This window comes from Caenorhabditis briggsae, assembly GCF_000004555.2.
Source record: "Caenorhabditis briggsae complete genome, chrI, whole genome shotgun sequence".
Classification (NCBI taxonomy): domain Eukaryota; kingdom Metazoa; phylum Nematoda; class Chromadorea; order Rhabditida; family Rhabditidae; genus Caenorhabditis; species Caenorhabditis briggsae.
Window position 1 is genome coordinate 11859825 of NC_013489.2, and position 18991 is coordinate 11878815.

At 35.2% G+C, this 18991-nt stretch overlaps 2 protein-coding genes across 2 annotated transcripts; one reads left to right on the forward strand and one right to left on the reverse strand.

Annotated features, from left to right (window-relative positions):
• Nucleotides 1-6277: 6277 nt before the first annotated feature.
• CBG18698 lies at nt 6278-14409 on the forward strand (the record flags this gene model as incomplete). Its single annotated transcript, XM_045241302.1, has 6 exons — nt 6278-6411; nt 7961-8164; nt 9434-9613; nt 9682-10033; nt 13250-13679; nt 14300-14409. 6 exons carry the CDS (start codon nt 6278-6280, stop codon nt 14407-14409), a joined length of 1410 nt encoding a protein of 469 aa, XP_045096552.1.
• A 1394-nt stretch (nt 14410-15803) lies between these two features.
• On the reverse strand, nt 15804-18017 carry CBG18697 (the record flags this gene model as incomplete). The annotated part of the gene is made up of 5 exons (XM_045241303.1): nt 15804-15965; nt 16233-16661; nt 17239-17429; nt 17477-17603; nt 17859-18017. The coding sequence occupies 5 exons, from the start codon at nt 18015-18017 to the stop codon at nt 15804-15806; spliced, it is 1068 nt and encodes a 355-aa protein (XP_045096553.1).
• Nucleotides 18018-18991: the final 974 nt, after the last annotated feature.

An 18991-nucleotide genomic window follows, 5' to 3' on the forward strand; every position in this document is an offset into this window, starting at 1 on the left:
ATTTCTGAATTTCTGAATTTCTGAATTTCTGAATTTCTGAATTTCTGAATTTCTGAATTTCTGAATTTCTGAATTTCTGAATTTCTGAATTTCTGAATTTCTGAATTTCTGAATTTCTGAATTTCTGAATTTCTGAATTTCTGAATTTCTGAATTTCTGAATTTCTGAATTTCTGAATTTCTGAATTTCTGAATTTCTGAATTTCTGAATTTCTGAATTTCTGAATTTCTGAACTTCTGAATTTCTGAATTTCTGAATTTTTGAATTTCTGAATTTCTGAATTTCTGAATTTCTGAATTTCTGAATTTCTGAATTTCTGAATTTCTGAATTTCTGAATTTCTGAACTTCTGAAATTCTGGACTTCTGAATTTCTGAACTTCTGAATTTCTGAATTTCTGAATTTCTGAATTTTCTGAACTTCTGAATTTCTGAATTTCTGAATTTCTGAATTTCTGAATTTCTGAATTTCTGAATTTCTGAATTTCTGAATTTCTGAATTTCTGAATTTCTGAATTTCTGAATTTCTGAATTTCTGAATTTTCTGAATTTCTGAATTTCTGAATTTCTGAATTTCTGAATTTCCGAATTTCTGAATTTTCTGAATTTCTGAATTTCTGAATTTTTGAATTTCTGAATTTCTGAACTTCTGAATTTCTGAATTTCTGAATTTTTGAATTTCTGAATTTCTGAATTTCTCAATCCCTTTTCTCTCCCCCAAATGTTGTATAAATCAACAGACCCATACCGACCAGAGACAAAAAGAACGTTCTCCTCTTTCTCTTTGCGTCTCTTCTCTCTCATCACTCTCTCCATCCGATTCTATTAAACAAGAGATTCCAATGAAAGTCTCAAATAGTTTTGGACTTTGCCAAATGTGTATCTTTTTAAAAAAAAATAATTTTGATTGTTCTGCTTCTGTATCCTAAATATACTTTTTTTTCGAACTTTTGATTCAAAAATTTCAACCAAGTGAGCTGAAAGGCTACAAGAGTAGTCCAGAATTTTCTAATTTGCCTGAAATCTTCAGATTATACTAAACAAAACATCAGCTTCATTTTTGTAATTGACAACTTTTTTGCCGAATTCCATTCTGATGAGATATGCATGTTGTAATCAACAAAAAAAAATGCCAAAAATTTGCACTGAAATGATGGTTGGGCCTCTTTAAAGGCGTTTATCTCGCTTTGATGGATTTGTACAAAAAAGTTGTCAATTACAAAAATAAAGTTCTTGTGTCGTTTATTGTAGACTGAAATTTTCAGACAAATTGGAAAATTTTGAAAAACTTTTTTAGGAATTTCAAAGTTGGTTTGGTTGCGACCGCATAGCTCAGCCGGTAGCGACTAACTGGACGATGTCCGATAAACTTTTTTGGGATTAACTTTTAAAATTTCAAGTAATCCTCATAGAATCTGTTTCGGGGACTTGATATTCCACTTTTTGAAAATATCCAGACCCTTTTAAAGGATCTGGGATTGGCCAAGAACATTAATTGTTTCAAAATGTTCTAGATCCTGTGATAGTAAAAATAAAACCTTAACATAATTGTATGGTCCATGTGGCCTAAAAATCTCTGGTCTAAAAAACTCGGCCAGACATACAAACCTCCCATTCGGCTTATCTGCGTATCTTATCTCTCTCCATCGTTCGTAAAATTGTCTTCCTCCCCAATGAAAGAGGACCTCCCCGTATTCCGAGACGTCTTCTGTCAGCCCATCATCATTAATCATCGTCACAGTCTGGGCAGACAGTGATTTTGCGATTTTCCGGACCAAGAATTTATTGATTTTCCATTTTCTTGGTACTGTTTCTTTTCAAATCTCATTAGGATTGGAGCAAATTCTTTTTTGGTGAATAAATTTATTTTCAACTTTGAGCCAATTTTTCTAAGTTCCTGACAAAGATATCCAAAAATGGTTAACTGAAAAAATAATTATCATTTTATCATAAATATTTTATAAGTTGATAACTTCTTGATGTCTGTTACAGTAACCGTAATAATTTGACTCAACGTTCCGGACCCTTTTTTTTGTTGAAATTCCGCCAAATTTTTGTGTCAGAAGAGTATGTATAATGGCAGGTGCGTGGGACACAACACAATTCTCTTATCGTTGTAGTTTGCAAAAAAATTATTCTGTGTCTACAACTTTTTTTGAAGCTCTGAAAATCTTAAAATAAAGATATCCAACGAAAAAATATCAATTTTTCTGTGAAAAGTAGTCAAATTTATAGTCCTAAAAAGGTATTTCAGAATTGAAAGAAGAAAATTTCAGGCCATACCAAACAAAATGACAGCTTCATTTTTGTAATTGACAACTGCTTTGCCAGATTCCATTCTGATGAGATATGCGGTTTGTAACCAAACAAGTGCTATAATTTGCCTCTTTATCTCGCTTCGTTGACTTTTCTCAAAACAGTTGTCAACTACAAAATTGAAGTTCTATGTTTGTTTAGTACACTCTGAAATTTTCAGACAAATTAATAAATTCTAGACTACTTTTTCCGAACTCCAAATTTGTCTAATTTCCACTGAAAGAGCCATTTTTTCTTTGTGAGCTCATTAGCTCAATCAGAGCATTTGTTCATCATTTAAGCCCCTCCACTCGTGTTCATAGGGAGTCAAGAAATTCAAATTCCTGTGTTCAGAACAGAGGAAGATAAGAGGGATTTAGGATTAGCTATTCAGAATTTCTTGAGTAATAGGCCAAAATCGTGACGTGGCACTGAAAGTCTTTGTGACGTCCCAAGAGAGAAAAGAAAAGGGCTTCTTGAAGGAGAACTGATGAACCCAAAGCTTGATTTTTTTGAAACTTTGAATTGCTTGAAATTAGAATTTTTAGCTTTTTTGTCACCTATCAAAATAATTTTAATTTCCCCACATGAATTTGAAATTTCATAAAAAGTTATGTGAAAGTTAAAGAAAAAAGCTAAGCAAGTTTCTCTGGTTTTCAATAATTGTTCTGAAAATTCAAAAGTTTTCCAATTAATCTCGGGAGTTGTATTCTCAAAAAATATATATTTATTTTTGAAAATTTTGAATAAAATCCAAATTAACTTTCTTAAAGGTGGGGGGACAGGAGATTTTTCGTAGTTTTTTTGTAGCTAGAGTATGCATTCTACCGTAACGGTGTACAACGCTTAATGTCACTCTGCGTACAGCTGTCGTCCTCGCCTTTATGTATGCAAACGGGCGTGCGTTTTCTCTTTGCCCGCGTGGCTCAGTCGGTAGCGGCGCCGCACCCTCAATCATCGTCCTCACAAGTTCAACTCCTCGAGGGGCATCTTTGAACGGAATTTCGAGAACATTATTTTTTTCATGTCCCCCACCTTTAAATTTGAAAAAAACCCCTAGGAACACAACCTGAAATTTCCAGAAAATTGATCCCAAAAAAACTTTTTTTTCTAGTTAATCCTGATCCCAAGAACATCCCTTTTTTCTCTCTATTTCACAGTAATCTGTCTCTATAGAAAATTTGCAAAAAAGTACATTCGAACTTTTTCTCTTCTTCTGATTTTCCCCATTTCTAGACTCTTTCCCTTGACTCCAATTACATCGAAATCCCTTCGTTTTCTTCTTTTTGGTCTCGTTCTTGTGAGAAAATCGAAGTATATGCACATATTGTTTCCCTCGATTGTCTCGAGATGTTCTAATTTTAAAATGTTTTCTATATTTTAATTTTGAAAGTGTTGGGATTCAGAATCTCTGAATTTCAAAATCTGGAAATTCAGAATTCCAGAATTCCAGAATTTCCGAGTTTCTGAATTTCTGCAATTCTAAGATTCTGAAATTCTGAAATTCTGAGATTCTGAGAACTAGGGAGTCCGGAATTCGCAAAATTTTTAAATTCTCAAATAAATAGTGGCCTAGCAAACCAAAACTAGTCCCTTTCCAAAATTCCAAAATTAGCCATGAGCAATCATCTCCTCCACCCACAAGTTTTCAATTTCCGCCATTTTTTTCTATGCCGGAAATTATTTTTTCCCCCTACTACATACAAAAATGCAACAATAAGAAGTTATTATCATTTATCTGATACGTCATCAATGATTCTCGCTTATCCTTATCATATCCAGCTCTTTCTCTCTCAGACATTTAGGCTGCGCCCCTTTTTCTGTGAGATGAGTTGTCAGGCTTATCAGAAAGAGGAGGAGGAGCTGGAGTAAGGGGGAGACTTGGCTCTTCCCCCCTTGTTTACAGACAAAAAATGTCTGAAAATGTCTGAAAAATAGAAATTCTGTTCTTGTTTCTGTTATATTAATTAGCCTCTATTTTTCGGTATTGACCAGGTAATGTGGGTGGGTTTTTTTTTCGATTTTATACCTTTTTTTTTCGAATTTTTAAAAGTATTTTAGATTATATTTCTAGAATTCAATGTTCTGAAAATTTTGAAAATGCTGATTTTCGAATTTCTGAAAAATCGACGTTTCTAGAAGCTTCTATGTTTGAGTTCTTGGACTCGGAATTTCCATACATATTGCTAAAGATGCTCTTGCCTCAAAATCTTAAACTCTTCTTTCTCCAAATTCTATTCTTGACGTCTTCTTCTTCAACTCAAATCTACGTCAATCAAGAATCCCCAGAAGATTTTTTTTTCGCACTTTCGAAAATTATCGTTTTCTAATTATTGACGTCTTCAGATTCATTAGAAAAACAAGTAGCTCAACAGGTCTACTTTTGAACCATTTATTTCTGTAAACCTGTGCATCCGGATGTCCACTAGTCTTTTTTCCTGGTTTTTCAACTTTTTCCTGGTTTTTTTTAAATGCAAATCGCTGGAAACCGATTTTTCGAAATTTGAAAAAGCGTTTTTTTAGATGCTGACATTCTAAAATTCTGAGATTTTCGAATTTAAAAAATTCAAAAATTTAAGAAGTTCTGAAGATGACGTAAACACTCTAATTGGAAACCAACTGAAACTTCAACTTTGAGCCTATATATCTCGGTTCCTCCAAAAGATATCAAAAAGTGGTAAACTGATAAAATGCTGCTGATAATATAATAAACATTTTGCCTGTTGATTACTTTTTGATATCTTTTACAGGAACTGAGATATATGAGCTTAAAGTTAGGTGACGTTCTGTTAGAGTGTTCACTGTACCTGTTGTATTTCTTGGGCTCCAAAACTTCAATTTCTCAAGATTTCAGTTTTTTTTTAATTATTGACGTATTCAGGTTCATTAGAAGATCAGCTCAATAGATCTACTTTTAAACAATTTTTTCTGTGAATCTGTGTAGATGCCCCTTTTCCTATTTTCTCTTCAGTGTTTTCTTTTTCAAAATTCAAGATACTTTTAGATTCTGACATTATGGAATTCTGCAATTTTGCATATTATGTTCTGAGGACGTGATCAGTCGGAGGTGATCTTGCACATCTTTGTCAAAAAATCAAGTTTCAGACTGTTTCAGACTTTCAGACAGTTTCAGACTGGCGCGACAGCAAAATCGCCCTATCTGTCGCGCCCGCCGCTTATCACCTCCAACTAGGTGCGTCCTGCAGCATAAATTAGGATGTAACTCGCTTCAAAATTGCTCTAGGGATTTGGTTTTTGCACCAAAATGAACAGAAAAAATTATTAAATATCAAAAATGTTGAAAAAAATTTCTGAAAAAGCTGTAGGAGCATAGAGTGCAGACTCAAAGCGTCAACGTTGAGCCGATGTATCTCGGTTCCCGTGAAAGATATCAAAAAGTCGTTAACTAATACATTGCTGATATTATGATAAACATTTTATCAGTTACTACTTTTTGATACCTCTGACAGGAAGCAAGATACATGGGCTTAACGTCAGGTGGCGTTCTGTGAGAGTGTTTACGGTACCGGTTGCACTTCCTTGGACTTCAGAATTTTGTTTCGATTTTTGGTTTCAGACACTTCTCTGGAATCTCTGTGACCTAGGACCCTCTTAAAAACTCTTCCACCATTCCAATTGACGTCTCCTAAAATCTACGTCAATTAAGAATCCCCACTGGGTTTCTTGCACTTATTCTGACGTCTTCTAACTTATTTTCAGCAAAAAGTTCATATATAGTTTCTTATTTCCCATCATTTTATTCGTATTTTGGAGAGATCTTTTTTCCAGAAGAAGCCAGAGAAAAAGAAAACCTCCAATACATTTTTTCAGCTCATCAGGGCTCTCTTGTAAGTCTTCTCTACCCCCACCTGACCGCTTTTTCCCCCTATTTTTCTCTTTCTTTAATCTCTTTTTATTATTTTTTTCTAATTTTTTGCACTAAATTAGATCCTTGCAGTTCTCCTTGGGTCCCTTTTCCGGAAAATGATATCAATTGAGAACGTTATGCATCACCAACAACACCAATCAACAGTTAATGGAGGTACTGGACCTCCAAACGCCTCAAATCAAATTATGAGTAATGGATCTCAAGAGCATCCGGCGATGATTGGAAGAGGGTGAGTCAGGGGACACATCGCGCATTTTTTAGTGTTGGGATTTGCAGAAACTACAGTAGGCTAACACCAAAAATCTAGGTTAAAATCAAGCGATAAAAACAGCTTTAATTTTAATAGTTTTCTATCTTTTTCATTTGATTTGCATTTAAAAAATGCTGAAATTGAGAAATTAGAATTTAGAGTCCAAGAAATACAACAGATACCGTACGCTTTAATATACCGCAACCCATCTTGTCAACTTTAAACCCATATACCGTAAAACCTCTAATAGAACGACACCCGGATCGTCCACTTTGAGTCTATATATCTCACTTCTTTTGAAAGATATCAAAAAGTGGTTAACTAGTAAAATGTTTATCAGGATATCAGCAGGAATTTTATTAGTTAGCCACTTTTTGATATCTTTCACAGAAAATGAGATATATAGGCTCAAAGTGCACGATCCGGGTGTCGTTCTATTAGAGGTTCTACGGTATCTCGGTTCCACTAAATGACATCAAAAAGTGGTCAACTAAAAAATGTTTACTATAATATCAGCAAAATTTTATCAGTTAATCACTTTTTGATGTTTTTGATTTCCAGTGATTTGCATTTAAATAAAAACAATGAAAAAGTTGAAAAACCGGGCAAAAAAGACTAGTGGGCATCCGGATGCACAAATTCACAGAAATAATTAGTTCAAAAATAGATCAACTCTAAAAACGGATTTTTCAGAAATTCAGACTTTTTTGATCGAAATACAGCAATGTTAAAACCCTGGAATTTTTCAGAATCTCTAGACGTTAAAGCTTCCGAATATCCGAAAAATGCGAAAATCAAGAGTTTCCGGAATTTGCAAAATTCAGAAAAGTTCAAATTCTTTTTGAATTTCTCGAGCTTCAACTTTAAACTCATAAAATTTGAAGTTTGCATCTCAATATTTAAAACTTTGGAGTCCTGAAAACGTAGTCCAGAATTTTTCCAATTTGTCTGAAAATTTCAAGGTATACTAAAAGAAATTAAAGCTTCATTTTTGTAGTTGACAACTTTTTTTGTAAAATTTCAACAAAGCGAAATAAGCGACTTTAAAGTGTCACCTCTCTCGTAACAGTCATAATTTTTACACTTTTTTGGTTACAAATGGCATATTTCATAAGAATGGAATCTGGCAAAAAAGTTGTCAATTACAAAATTGAAGCTCTTCTTTTGTTTGATATACTCCAAGATTTTCAGATAAATTGGAACATTCTGAAATAATTTTTCGGTACTCCATAGTGAGACAATTTTCAACTGAAAAGTGCAAAAGAAGTTTTTCTTGGTTTCTCTTTTTTCAATTCCGTCTATCATTTTGAACATTATGACCCCAATTTGAGCATTTTCACTTCATTTCTGACTTGTCCAACAAAATATACTCAACTTTTAAGACATCCAAAGTTAACTTTTTTCCGGTGCTTAATCTATGTTTCCTATTTCGAGGAGACCTAAATTCAAGTAACTTTAAAACTACGACTTCCAATCCTCTTATCTCTTCTCATCCTTATCTTATCTCAAAATTAAAAAAAAATTCCAGAATATCGAGCGATCTCCCCACTGCTTATGTGACGTCAACACCGCTTCCGTTGGCCAAAGCGCAACAACTTCATCAAATGCAGCAGATGCACCAAGCACATCTTCTTCAGAATACACCACCTCACATCCCTTACCATCATTATACATCTCAACCCGATTTGAATATGATGGAGAGTCAGCGTCCAGCGGAATCTCCTGAGCAAGCGTAAGTTCTCCTTAGTTTTGGGAATTTTGTTTTTGAAAATCGTCAACTTTGAAGTCCTGAAAAAACAGTCTAGAATTGTCCAATTTGTCTGAAAATTTGAGAGTATACTAAAAAATAGAGCTTCAATTTTGTAGATGACATTTTTTTTTGTACAAATTCATTCAAATGAGATACACTGCTTGTAACTAGAAAAGTGCCAAAACTAGAATTGAAATGACCGCTTTGTACCTTTTCAAACGGCGTGCCCACTAGGCTCTAAAGCAACTGCTCAGAAATTGTGCTCTAGATAAATTTAAGGTCAAAAGAAGATGCGATTTTTGTCCAGACTTTTTTGGAACCCAAATAAAGTTTATTGAGTCGTAAAAAATGAGAAACTCGAAAATGTGTAAAAAGTGTTCCAAATCCGTCAAAGTTTGGGGTTTCTAGCTCCTCTGGAATTCGAGATCCAGCCATTTAAAGTTTAGGCAACTAGAGACGGCGGCTAAGGGAGAGAGCGCAGACAACGAGAAATTATAACAGTCTGCGTCTCTCGAAAATTTCAAATGACTGTATCTAGCTTCACAGAAGGCTTAAAAATGTGGTTTTCTGACTAAAATTTATCATTTTCATGTTCTATATTACTATTTTTGAAAATCTAAATTATACATTTTTTCTCGTAGAAGATAATGCGGGAACATTTTTAAAGAACTTTCCGGACAAACATCGTGACGAACTACCGTAATCCCAGTAGGTGTGAGCCAAGCAAAAACCTGAGATCAAATAACTTTTTGAATGGGTGCCAATTAGGGTTACCTTCAGAAAATGCTAAAGTGTGAAAATAATGGATGGGTGTGATTCAGAAAAAAATGATGGGGAGAGGATTATGGCAACCCTACCTTGGGCTTGGGCAAGTGAAATTCAAAAGGGGGTTGGTTGAAAAAGATATTCCGAAAAGGAAAATTTTTTCGGAATGTTAAAATTTAAAAAAAACATTTTTTGGAAAATTTTGAATTTTTAGGAATTTTAGGAAAATTCAGGATTTTTGGAAAATTTTAGTCATAAAACCATATTTTAGGCATTATGTGAACCAAAATAAAGTTATTTAAAGTTAGTTTTCGAGAGACGCAGACGGGTAGAGTGTCTCGTTGTCTGCGCTCTCTCCCTTACCAACACTCTCTCGCCCCTAAACTTCAAATAGCTGAATCTGGAGTTCCCGATGAGCTGGATATCTCGAACTTTGACGGGTCCTGTTTTCTTAAAAATCAAAATTTCCTAAACCCCAATTTTCAGCGAGGCCAGCAAGAACGCCAGAATCGCCTCCTTATTCGAAGAAATCCGCCTGGAAGCTCAAAACTTCCCCCAGCAACCGGAAGTTAAAGAGGAAGCAATAGACGACGAGGATCAACCAACAGAGTTAGGACCACAAGAAGGACCACTTGGGGTTATAAAAAAGAAGATTCTTAAAAAACGGTACTTATCACAACCTGACCTTTTTGGGTTCCACTTTCAGCAAAGCAAAGATTTCTTTTTTTTTTCAGCAAAAGCGACCTGGCGCTCGAAATGACTGCTGATGACGTCGATGACATTCTAGGCGAATCCACGGCTAATCCATCAAACTTCAACCCTAAGAATCCATTCGGTGGACCATCTCCATCCGGTCTTTCCAACGGATTTGCAGATCTCGGATCGCCCGGATCATCCTCTCTTAAGTCGTCTCCACCTCTCTCAAAGTATGCTCAGAATAACCAAGGGCAGCGTGGATCACCACCTAATCAAGGATTTCCAACCATGTCGCCGTATATGACTCCACAGATGAATAGTCCGTTGCATCCACAACTTCAACAGCAGAATTCGGCGACTAGTCCACCAGTGACAATGCATTCACCAGGGGTAAGTCTTGGGGTAACGGTGTTTACAGAAAGTATAATTACATTGGCCCCTCTAGCGCATCTAGGAGCCGATATATGATCATTTGGTGTTCAGGAGGCTAGAGACGCCAGACGACGAGACACGCTGCGTCTCTAACCTCGAAAACTTCAAATGACTATATCTCGGCTCCTAGATGAGATAGAAAAATGAAAATTGGACAGAAATGTGTGAAATTTTCAGGAACACTTTTTTGTAAAAAATAGTTGAATAATTTAAAAATTTATAGCTTGAAAAAGTATAAAAATGAAAACAGTTTTGAAAACGCTGAACCAGGAACTTGGCAACTTTGAGCCAGTTTATCTAGTTTCCTGTGAATTGTATCAAAAAGTGGTCAACTGACAAAATGTTAATCAAAATATAAAAAAAAAATTATCAGTTGACCACTTTTTGATATCTCCTACGGCAATTGAGATAGAGGTAATTAAAGTAAACGGCGCATTTGCCATCGTAGCTCAGCGGTACCTCCATCGGGGGCCCAACACGACTAGTTCTGCTCAATTCTAATTTTTCTCTTTTTTTTAAAGTCCATGTCCCTTTAAGACCGATTACTATACAAAACTGAGCAAACATAGCAAACTTAGCCGTGTTTAAACTCATTTTGAAGCTCTGAAAGTGAAAATTTCAAAATTCAAAGTTTCATATAGCTCGGACAAAAATGAGCAAAGGTACGGTGTTCACAAGCTAGACAGTACGCTGACATCATAGAATTAAACCTAGTCATGCGATTGCTCATCTCTAAGCTCCGCTGTAGCTGTCATGCGGATCAAAACATCACATGTGTCTCCATGGGTAACCAAGAGGAAGAGGTGCTTTTTTTCTCATTTTTGTTCAAACCCATTTTAGATTAGAGAGTTAGGACTAATGAAAAAAAAGTAGAATGTATTTTTCTAGATACCTAACTTCAACGTCCTGATACAGTAGTCTAGAATTTTTGAATTTGTCTGAAAACTTCAGATTATACTAAACACAATTAGAGCTTCATTTTTGTAATCGACAACTTTTTTGTACAGATTCCACGAAGCGAGATAGGCTATCTAAAAGTGACGAAAATCTTATTCCGGTGATAATTTTTATACTTTTTTGGCCTTTTTTGGCCGGAATTTGGAAAAAGCGCTGCCTATTACAAAATAAAGCTTTTATTTTGTTTGTTATGATTTGAAATTTTCAGACAAATCGAAAAATTCTGAAATACTTTTTCAAGACTCTAATGTTGACCATTTTCCTCTGGAAAAGTTAAAAAAATATTTTTTTTGTGTTAGAATTTTTTCCCGGCTCCAGAGAAGCTATATTTCAAAAAATTGAAAATGTTTAGTTTCTGAATCCCTAAATTTTAAATTTTTTTGTGTAAAAAATATTGAATTCGTTGGATTTGGAGGACTTGAAATTCAACAAAGCAAGATAAGCGTCTCTAAAGTGGCAAAACGCCCATTTTAAAAAGTTTGTAGTTTGAAACACGGAGTAGTTGAAATGAATAGATGAGTACCGTAGTCCCCTAGCCAATAGGAGTTTTGTCTGAGCCCTGCTATTATCTTTTCACTTGTTTTCACCTTTTTCATTTCTTTCAAATTTCTGTCTTCCCAAATGCAGGTGAGCACATTTCCTTGGGCCAGGCTAGGCTGGTGCTGAACTAGCCGAACTGCAAAAAATCGCGTTTTGTAGTTCGTACTCGGCTTCTTTTTTGTATTTCGTACCAAACCCTAACTCTCCTTTCTCTGGAATAATGTGTATAGACGACAAAATATTAAATCCCCCACCACAGCCGCCGCTGAGCTGCTGGCGGTTTGTTTTTGATGAGTTGTAGATCACATGAAAACACAAATATGTAGTCAGTTCTGCCTTGCCATTTTTTGTAGACTTATTTTTGAAATCAAATCGGAAGAAGCTTTTTTGAGGGGTTTACACATCTGGAATCAACCCACAGAATTCGATTTTGGCGTTTTACTTTTCAGAAATTCCAAAAACACATTCATCAGCTTTGAGCCCATATATTTCGGTTGGTGGGAAAGATGTCAAAAAGTGGTCAACTGATAAAATGTTTATCATAATCTCAGCAACATTTTATTAGTTGATTACTTTTGATATCTCTAACTGGAACTAAGATATATGAGTTCAAAATGGGCCATGGGTAATGTTTCCCTAGCAGTAGATTTTTGAAAAATCAGTTCCCTCTTTTAAATTTGAATCAGTAAGTGCACTTTTCGGACATCAGCCATCATTTTTCCAATAGTGTAGAATTGAAGATTTCTAATCATTGTGTTTGAAAGAGTGCATTTTAAGTATAGCTAATCCGGCTCCACTCTTCCGTCCGTCTAGCCCAGGTTGAGGTCTTCAAAACATTTTTTCTTCCATTTTTCGTGAAATTTTTAAAGATTTTCCTTTGATCTGGAAACTGGTTGTAACCTGGAGATTTGAGCTTGTGGGCCCACCGCTGGTGGTGCCGCGCCTGCTCAGCCACAGTTTACTTAAACCTAGCTTATCTCGGTTGCTATAAGAGATATCCAAAAATGATTAATTTATAAAATGTTGCTGATATCATGATAAACATTTTGTCATTTGGCCACTTTTTGATTTCATTTGCAGGAAACGAAATAAATGGACTGAAAGTGGCAATGGCCAATTTCCTGGATTTAGTGAATCTCACTCAAAAATGTTATCATTTTTACATATTTTCAAGCTCTACATTTTAAATTTTGATTTTATCGAAAATATTGAGTTTGAAGAGAGTTCTAACTACTAGATTTTTTATGCGATCCATCTTTGGAAGTTTTTCCCTTGCCCCGTAATTTTCTTTTTTTTTCGAAAAATTTTCCCCAAACTTTTCCCTTTTCCTCTTGAAAATGTGTAGTTTGAGTTGAGTAGTGGGGAAAAACATTTATATTATTTTTTAAGCATATAATCAGAGTACCGCAGTCCCTTTTAACCTTTCGGAGCCCTGCATTTATTTCTTGTTTTCGCCTTCGCTTTTCCCACAACACGAGTTTCTTTGGATATGCACGTGAGCATATTTGTGCTCCGTTGCTCCGTTTGAAGCGGCTGATCTACCCGGAGCAAAGAATTGTTCTGTAAATCGTGCTCCGAGTCTTGTTCTTTTTTTTCTAGAATAGTCGGAATTTTTATACATAGAATATCAAAATTTTAAGTGTTTTTTTTTTCAAATATCAACCTATTGATTTTCAGCAAGTTCCCGAATTCAAACCAACTATAATCAACGGAGTTGTCATGAATCCATTGGCTGGTCATCCACCACTCAACCCAGTTCACCATCATCTTCCACATCACACTCGCTTCCTCCAACACCAACAATCGGCGCCGAATCTTCGTCTTGGAACTCCAGATGACAGTCAGAAGCCCCCAATGCCATTCCCATACAATAATGGACAGAATTTCGATATCACTTTGGTTCAGGAGTTTGATATGTGTGTGAGAAGTGTGATGATGGCTTCGAATCGTGTCTATTGCCGTCATGTTTATCGTCAATTAACTGCTGAAGTTTCGGAATTGTACGCCAGAGTTGCTAAGAATCAAGTACCAAAGAAGGCGGTGAAAAAGATTGTGGCTGCTAGACAACCAGCCACTCATGGAGAGAGAATTGAGCTCGAGAGACAGTGTGAGTTATGGTAATCCTGACTGCCTAGGATTTCCAGAGTCATGAAGTCTAACTTTTAGTTTTTGAAGTTAAAGCAGGCCAGACACCAAAAAAAAGTTTTCCTGATATTTTTCCTAGAGAACCCCCATGAGGGGTTGAACTCATGACAGGCAGCTCAGGGGTACAGCGCCGCTACCGGCTGAGCTACGGGGGTGCGAAGGCGCCTGACGACCGATGGGCTACATAAGCGCGGGGCGATTTCGCCCCCCGAACTGTCCCCCGAAATTTTTTGCTGGGTCGCCTCCTTTATTATTTTCGTGAATTTTAATGTGCCCAAAAATTTGGAAATAAAAATTCCAAAATTTTGAAATTCCCACATCATGGAAAATTTCGCATCCCTGAAATTCCGAAAATCCATCACATTCCATTCACACTCGGAATTTACAAAATTTCAAAATTCGGAAACATTGGATTTTTGAAAATCTGAAATTCAAAATTTCAAAAAATCGGAAACTTCGAAATTCAAAAATCCTAGTAAAAAAACTCTCAAGTTCGCAAAAATATGGGAGTTTAACCCCCCCCCCCCCCCCCAAATTGTATGAAATTCAAAAATCGGAGATCAAAAAAATTAACTTTTTCAGTCAAATGTCTCTCGGACGGTCTGGAATCTCGTCAATCTCCACAACTCTACGAATCGATTCTCAACTTTTTGTACAAGATGCGAGTGGCCATCCCAGATGCCAATCAATAAAAAAACCAATTATCGATTTATCGATTTTCGATTCTAAAACTGCAGGCAGTCATTTGTGTACCACCCAATTCAGTTATTGATCTCTAAAACTATTGCATGCGAATCCCTTTTTCTCTCTTTCTCTCTCCCTCCAGATATCTCTCGTCTCCTGGATTACCGTACCTGCTACAGTAATCCTATGTCTCCTAGTCTATTTTTCAAATAGTCAACTCCACAAAAAAAAATCTCTCATCATGTTCTCTCGTCACCACCCCGAATTTTTTCATGTGATCCATTTTTTCAAAGTAATAATCAAAAATTATATTTTTAAAACTCCAAATTTTACTTAAAATTCCCACTTATCCTTCTAAAAAACTCTGAAAATCCCCCCAATAATTTTTCTTTTCTCACTCTGCATTGAAATTTTCGATTATGACTATTTCCAAAAAAATAAATATTTATAATTACAGATTTTTTTTTCAAAAGTTACAGAATGTTTAAAAAGTTAGAAATATTACAAATTTCCAGAAAACTCGGAAGTTCAGAAAATAAGTAATAAAGAAATTCAGAAATTCAGAAATTCAGAAGTTCAGAAATTCAGAAATTCGGGAATTCAGAAATTCAGAAATTCAGAAATTCGGGAATTCAGAAATTCAGAAATTCAGAAATTCGGAAATTCAGACATGAAGAAACTCGGAAATTTGGAAATTCAGAAATTCAGAAATTCAGAAGTTCAGAAATTCAGAAATTCGGGAATTCAGAAATTCAGAAATTCAGAAATTCAGAAATTCGGAAATTCAGACATGAAGAAACTCGGAAATTTGGAAATTCAGAAATTCAGAATTTCAGAAGTTCAGAAATTCAGAAGTTCAGAAGTTCAGAAATTCAGAAATTCAGAAATTCAGGAATTCAGAAATTCAGAAATTCAGAAATTCGGAAATTCGGAAATTTGGAAATTTGGAAATTCAGACACGAAGAAACTCGGAAATTTGGAAATTCAGAAATTCAGAAATTCTAAGATTCCGAGATTTTGAAATTTTGAAATTCTGAAAGTCTGATATTCTGAAAAATTTTGAATTTCTGAAAATCTGGAACATATTTTTTTAGAACTCAAAACTTTTCTTTTTACTTCATGTATTCAAATAAAAAGTTGAATACATGAAGTAATGATAGCTGACAATTTCAAAACCTTAAAAGTAAAATAAACATTGGAAAAAATAGAAAAAAGTAAATGAATAGGGTTCTGGAAATTTCTCAAAACTGTCTGAAAATTTAGAATTTTCAAGAAAAAAAAGAGAATACAAATAAGGAAAACAAAAATTGGAAATTCGAAACTTCCAGCATTGACAATTGCTTCAGGATACTATATCTGAAAATAAATTACATTTTTGAATTCAGAATAAAATATAAAAAACCTATTTGGAAGCATTTGGAATCTGGCTGACTGATTTTGAAGATTTCGAACTACCCGAATCATTTTTCGAACGAATCCAGCTTTTTGCACGAGATAGAAGGTTCGACTTTTTCTTCGGGGTTTCAGCTTGCTGATGCGGCAAACATGAAACCGATGGAAAGTTCTGGAAATTTTAACTTTGAGCTTATTTCGAATTCAGTGATGTGTTTAGCTTGTTGATTGCTTCAAAATGAGTGAAAACCCGGTTTTGTTTAATTTTAATTTCTTTTGAGGATCCATGCGCCTTCAATCTCGAAAAATCAAAATTGAGCAAAATGAGAAGTGTTTGGGCTTATTTTGAAGCGCATAGAAATTCACAAACAGCGTAGCTAGAAGTCGCGAAAGGCAAATATCTGATTTTTCTAGAAGAACATTTTTTGTGTGTACTCACCATTGTTCCCTCCATATCTGGGAAGCCAACAACTTGCGCTTCTGAGCCTGTTTTGGCTTTCAAGGTCAACAGAAAGTTTAAAGCATTCTTGGTCGCTGGATGAGACTCCTCCTCCGATTGGCCAATGAGAGACTTCGCTGTTGAGAAGAAATTTCGTTCATCCTGACATCCAAATGTTTGGTTTCTCCAATTGTAATATTCTTTAGTTGCATTCCAAGTCGTTAGCTCCAGAACATCCTCATCCAAAACAATTTTCACGCATTGTGAACAGTTATCCGGCTCATTTTTGTCATCGTTCACATCGGCATGATCAGAATGCGCGATATCTCGAAGAACGGAGAGAGGTTTTGAGTAATCCAGATTGTTCGACATTCGGAAAAGAATCAAGAATTCCTCTGCAGAAAGTTCTCCATCCTGGTTGATGTCGGCCTGAAAAACTGTTCAGTAAAGACTCTCATAGAACACCCTCTCTAAAATTTGAGCCCATTTAACTCGTTTCCTAGGAAAGATATCCAAAAGTGATCAACGAATAAAATGTTTATCGTAATGTCAGTAACATTTTATCAGATTACAAAATTTTGATATCTTTCATAGCAACTGAGATAATTGAGCTCTAAGTAATTAGGCTCCCATTGCTACCTTCTCCCCCGCCCTTGGTATTTTTGAGCCCAATTATCTCGGTACCTCTGCCAGATATCAAAAATTTGTTAACTAACAAAAAGTTTAGGATAATATCCTACATTTTATCAGTTTATCAATTTTTGATATCTTTCATGGGAACCAAAATACAACATTTCAAAGTGACTAATTGAAGTGGGGGCCAAAAAAGTTGGTTACTTTGAGCTCAATTATCTTATTTCCAGTGGGAGATATTCAAAATTTGTCAACTGATAAAATTTTTTTCTTAATATCACCTACATTTTATCAGTTAACAAATTTTTGATAGCTTTTATGGGAACTGACATAACTTAGCTCGAAGTTTACTGTAAAAACTTTAAGTACTCACCCCATCAAATATATCGCTCAAAGTCATCGTATCGATCATCTTCATTGTGTTCATAAAATATCGAAACTCTTCGAATCCCATGAACCGGTTCTTTGCATTTTTGAAGGAATAATATATATAAATGAAGAATTCAATCTGTTTTCTTGAAAACTCTTTGAATTCCTCCAGGATGTAGTTCCTTGGACCGGGAGCTGGAAAAAAGAGAAATTTATGGGAACTGAGCTCCAAAATTAGTCACCTATATGTAAGTTCATTGCATGAAGAAGTTCCCTCATTGTTTTTCTCCATCCTTCCAGTACTGGTACGTCTGGAAGTCCGGGAACGTACTTGGAAAGGAGGTCTTGGTACTTGCGTCCTCGGTATTTCTGAAAAATTGGGAATTATTGGAGATTTCGGAGGGTAATTATATTAAAAACTTCGGGAAATCACTGAACTACTGAAAAAGTCAAGAATTTCTATAAAATTATCTAAAATTCTCTTTAAAAAAGTTTCATAAGTTCCCAAAATTTCCAACTTCCAATTTTCAACATGTTCCAAAATTTTCAAAAATGTTTCAAAAATTCCAAAAACACATTAATTGATTGTTGAAAACTGTTAGATATTTTTCTCCGTAAACTCACCAAAGGATATTCGACACCCAGTGAAAGAGGTTCTTCGGGAACCGTTGGCATCTTCTCGACGATGATCTCCATCGTCGAGCTTCCGCGTCTGGGTGGTATTTCATAGACTCCAGAATCTACACCCAAATGAGAATCACGTTGGTTCGAATAATTGCTCATGTTGGTCCTTCCTGATTATTACACGAATTTCAACCCGTATGGCTTGTAGTGTCCAAGTTTGCTGAAAAAAAGTTTGCATTAGTCTACTTGTGTTTTTATATCTTGATTATCTCGGCTGTTAAGAAAGCTATCAAAAAACGGGCAATTAATGAAATGTTTAAAATATTATGATAAATAGTTCATCAGTTGGCCATTTTTTGATATCTCTTACAGAAACTGAGAAAATTGAGGTCGTAGCTAGCAAGCGCCTGAAGGCCGTGGAGCCTTGGTCACTTTGAGCTCATTTATCTCGACTCCTTTGAAAGATATCAAAATGCTGTGAACTGATAAAATGTTCAAAATACTACGAAAAACGTTTTGTTAGTCAAGCGTTTTTCACTATTTCTTACAAGAACCAAAATTATTAAGCTCGGAGAAATCATAACGCGGGCGCAATCCAAAAAAAGAGGTCATAGAAGCTTCGGTTTTTTGAGCTCATTTATCTCGACTCATGGTAAAAATATTGAAAAATGGTCAACTGATAAAATGTGTAAAATATTATGATAAACATTTTGTTAGTCAAGCATTTTTCAATAGCTCTTACAACAACCGAGATAATTAGCCTCAAAGAAATCATAATGCGGGACCTTCCAGGAAAATGGGTCATAGAAGATAAATGTTTTTTGAGCTCATTTATCTCAGTACTAATACGGGATATCAAAAAAGTTTCAATTGACAATATGTTTATTGTAATATCTTTAATAATTGGTTTGTTGACCATTTTTTAATATCTCTAACAGCGATCAAGATAATTGAGGTCAAAGATACCCAGCGCCAGTAAAGAGCCGTGGAAGCCTTGGTCTCTTTGAACCTATTTATCTCGACTCCTGTGAAAAATATCAAAATACTGTTAACTGATGAAATGTTTGAAATCATATGATAAACATTTTATCAGTTGATCATCTTTTTGATATCTCTTACAGGAACCAAGATAA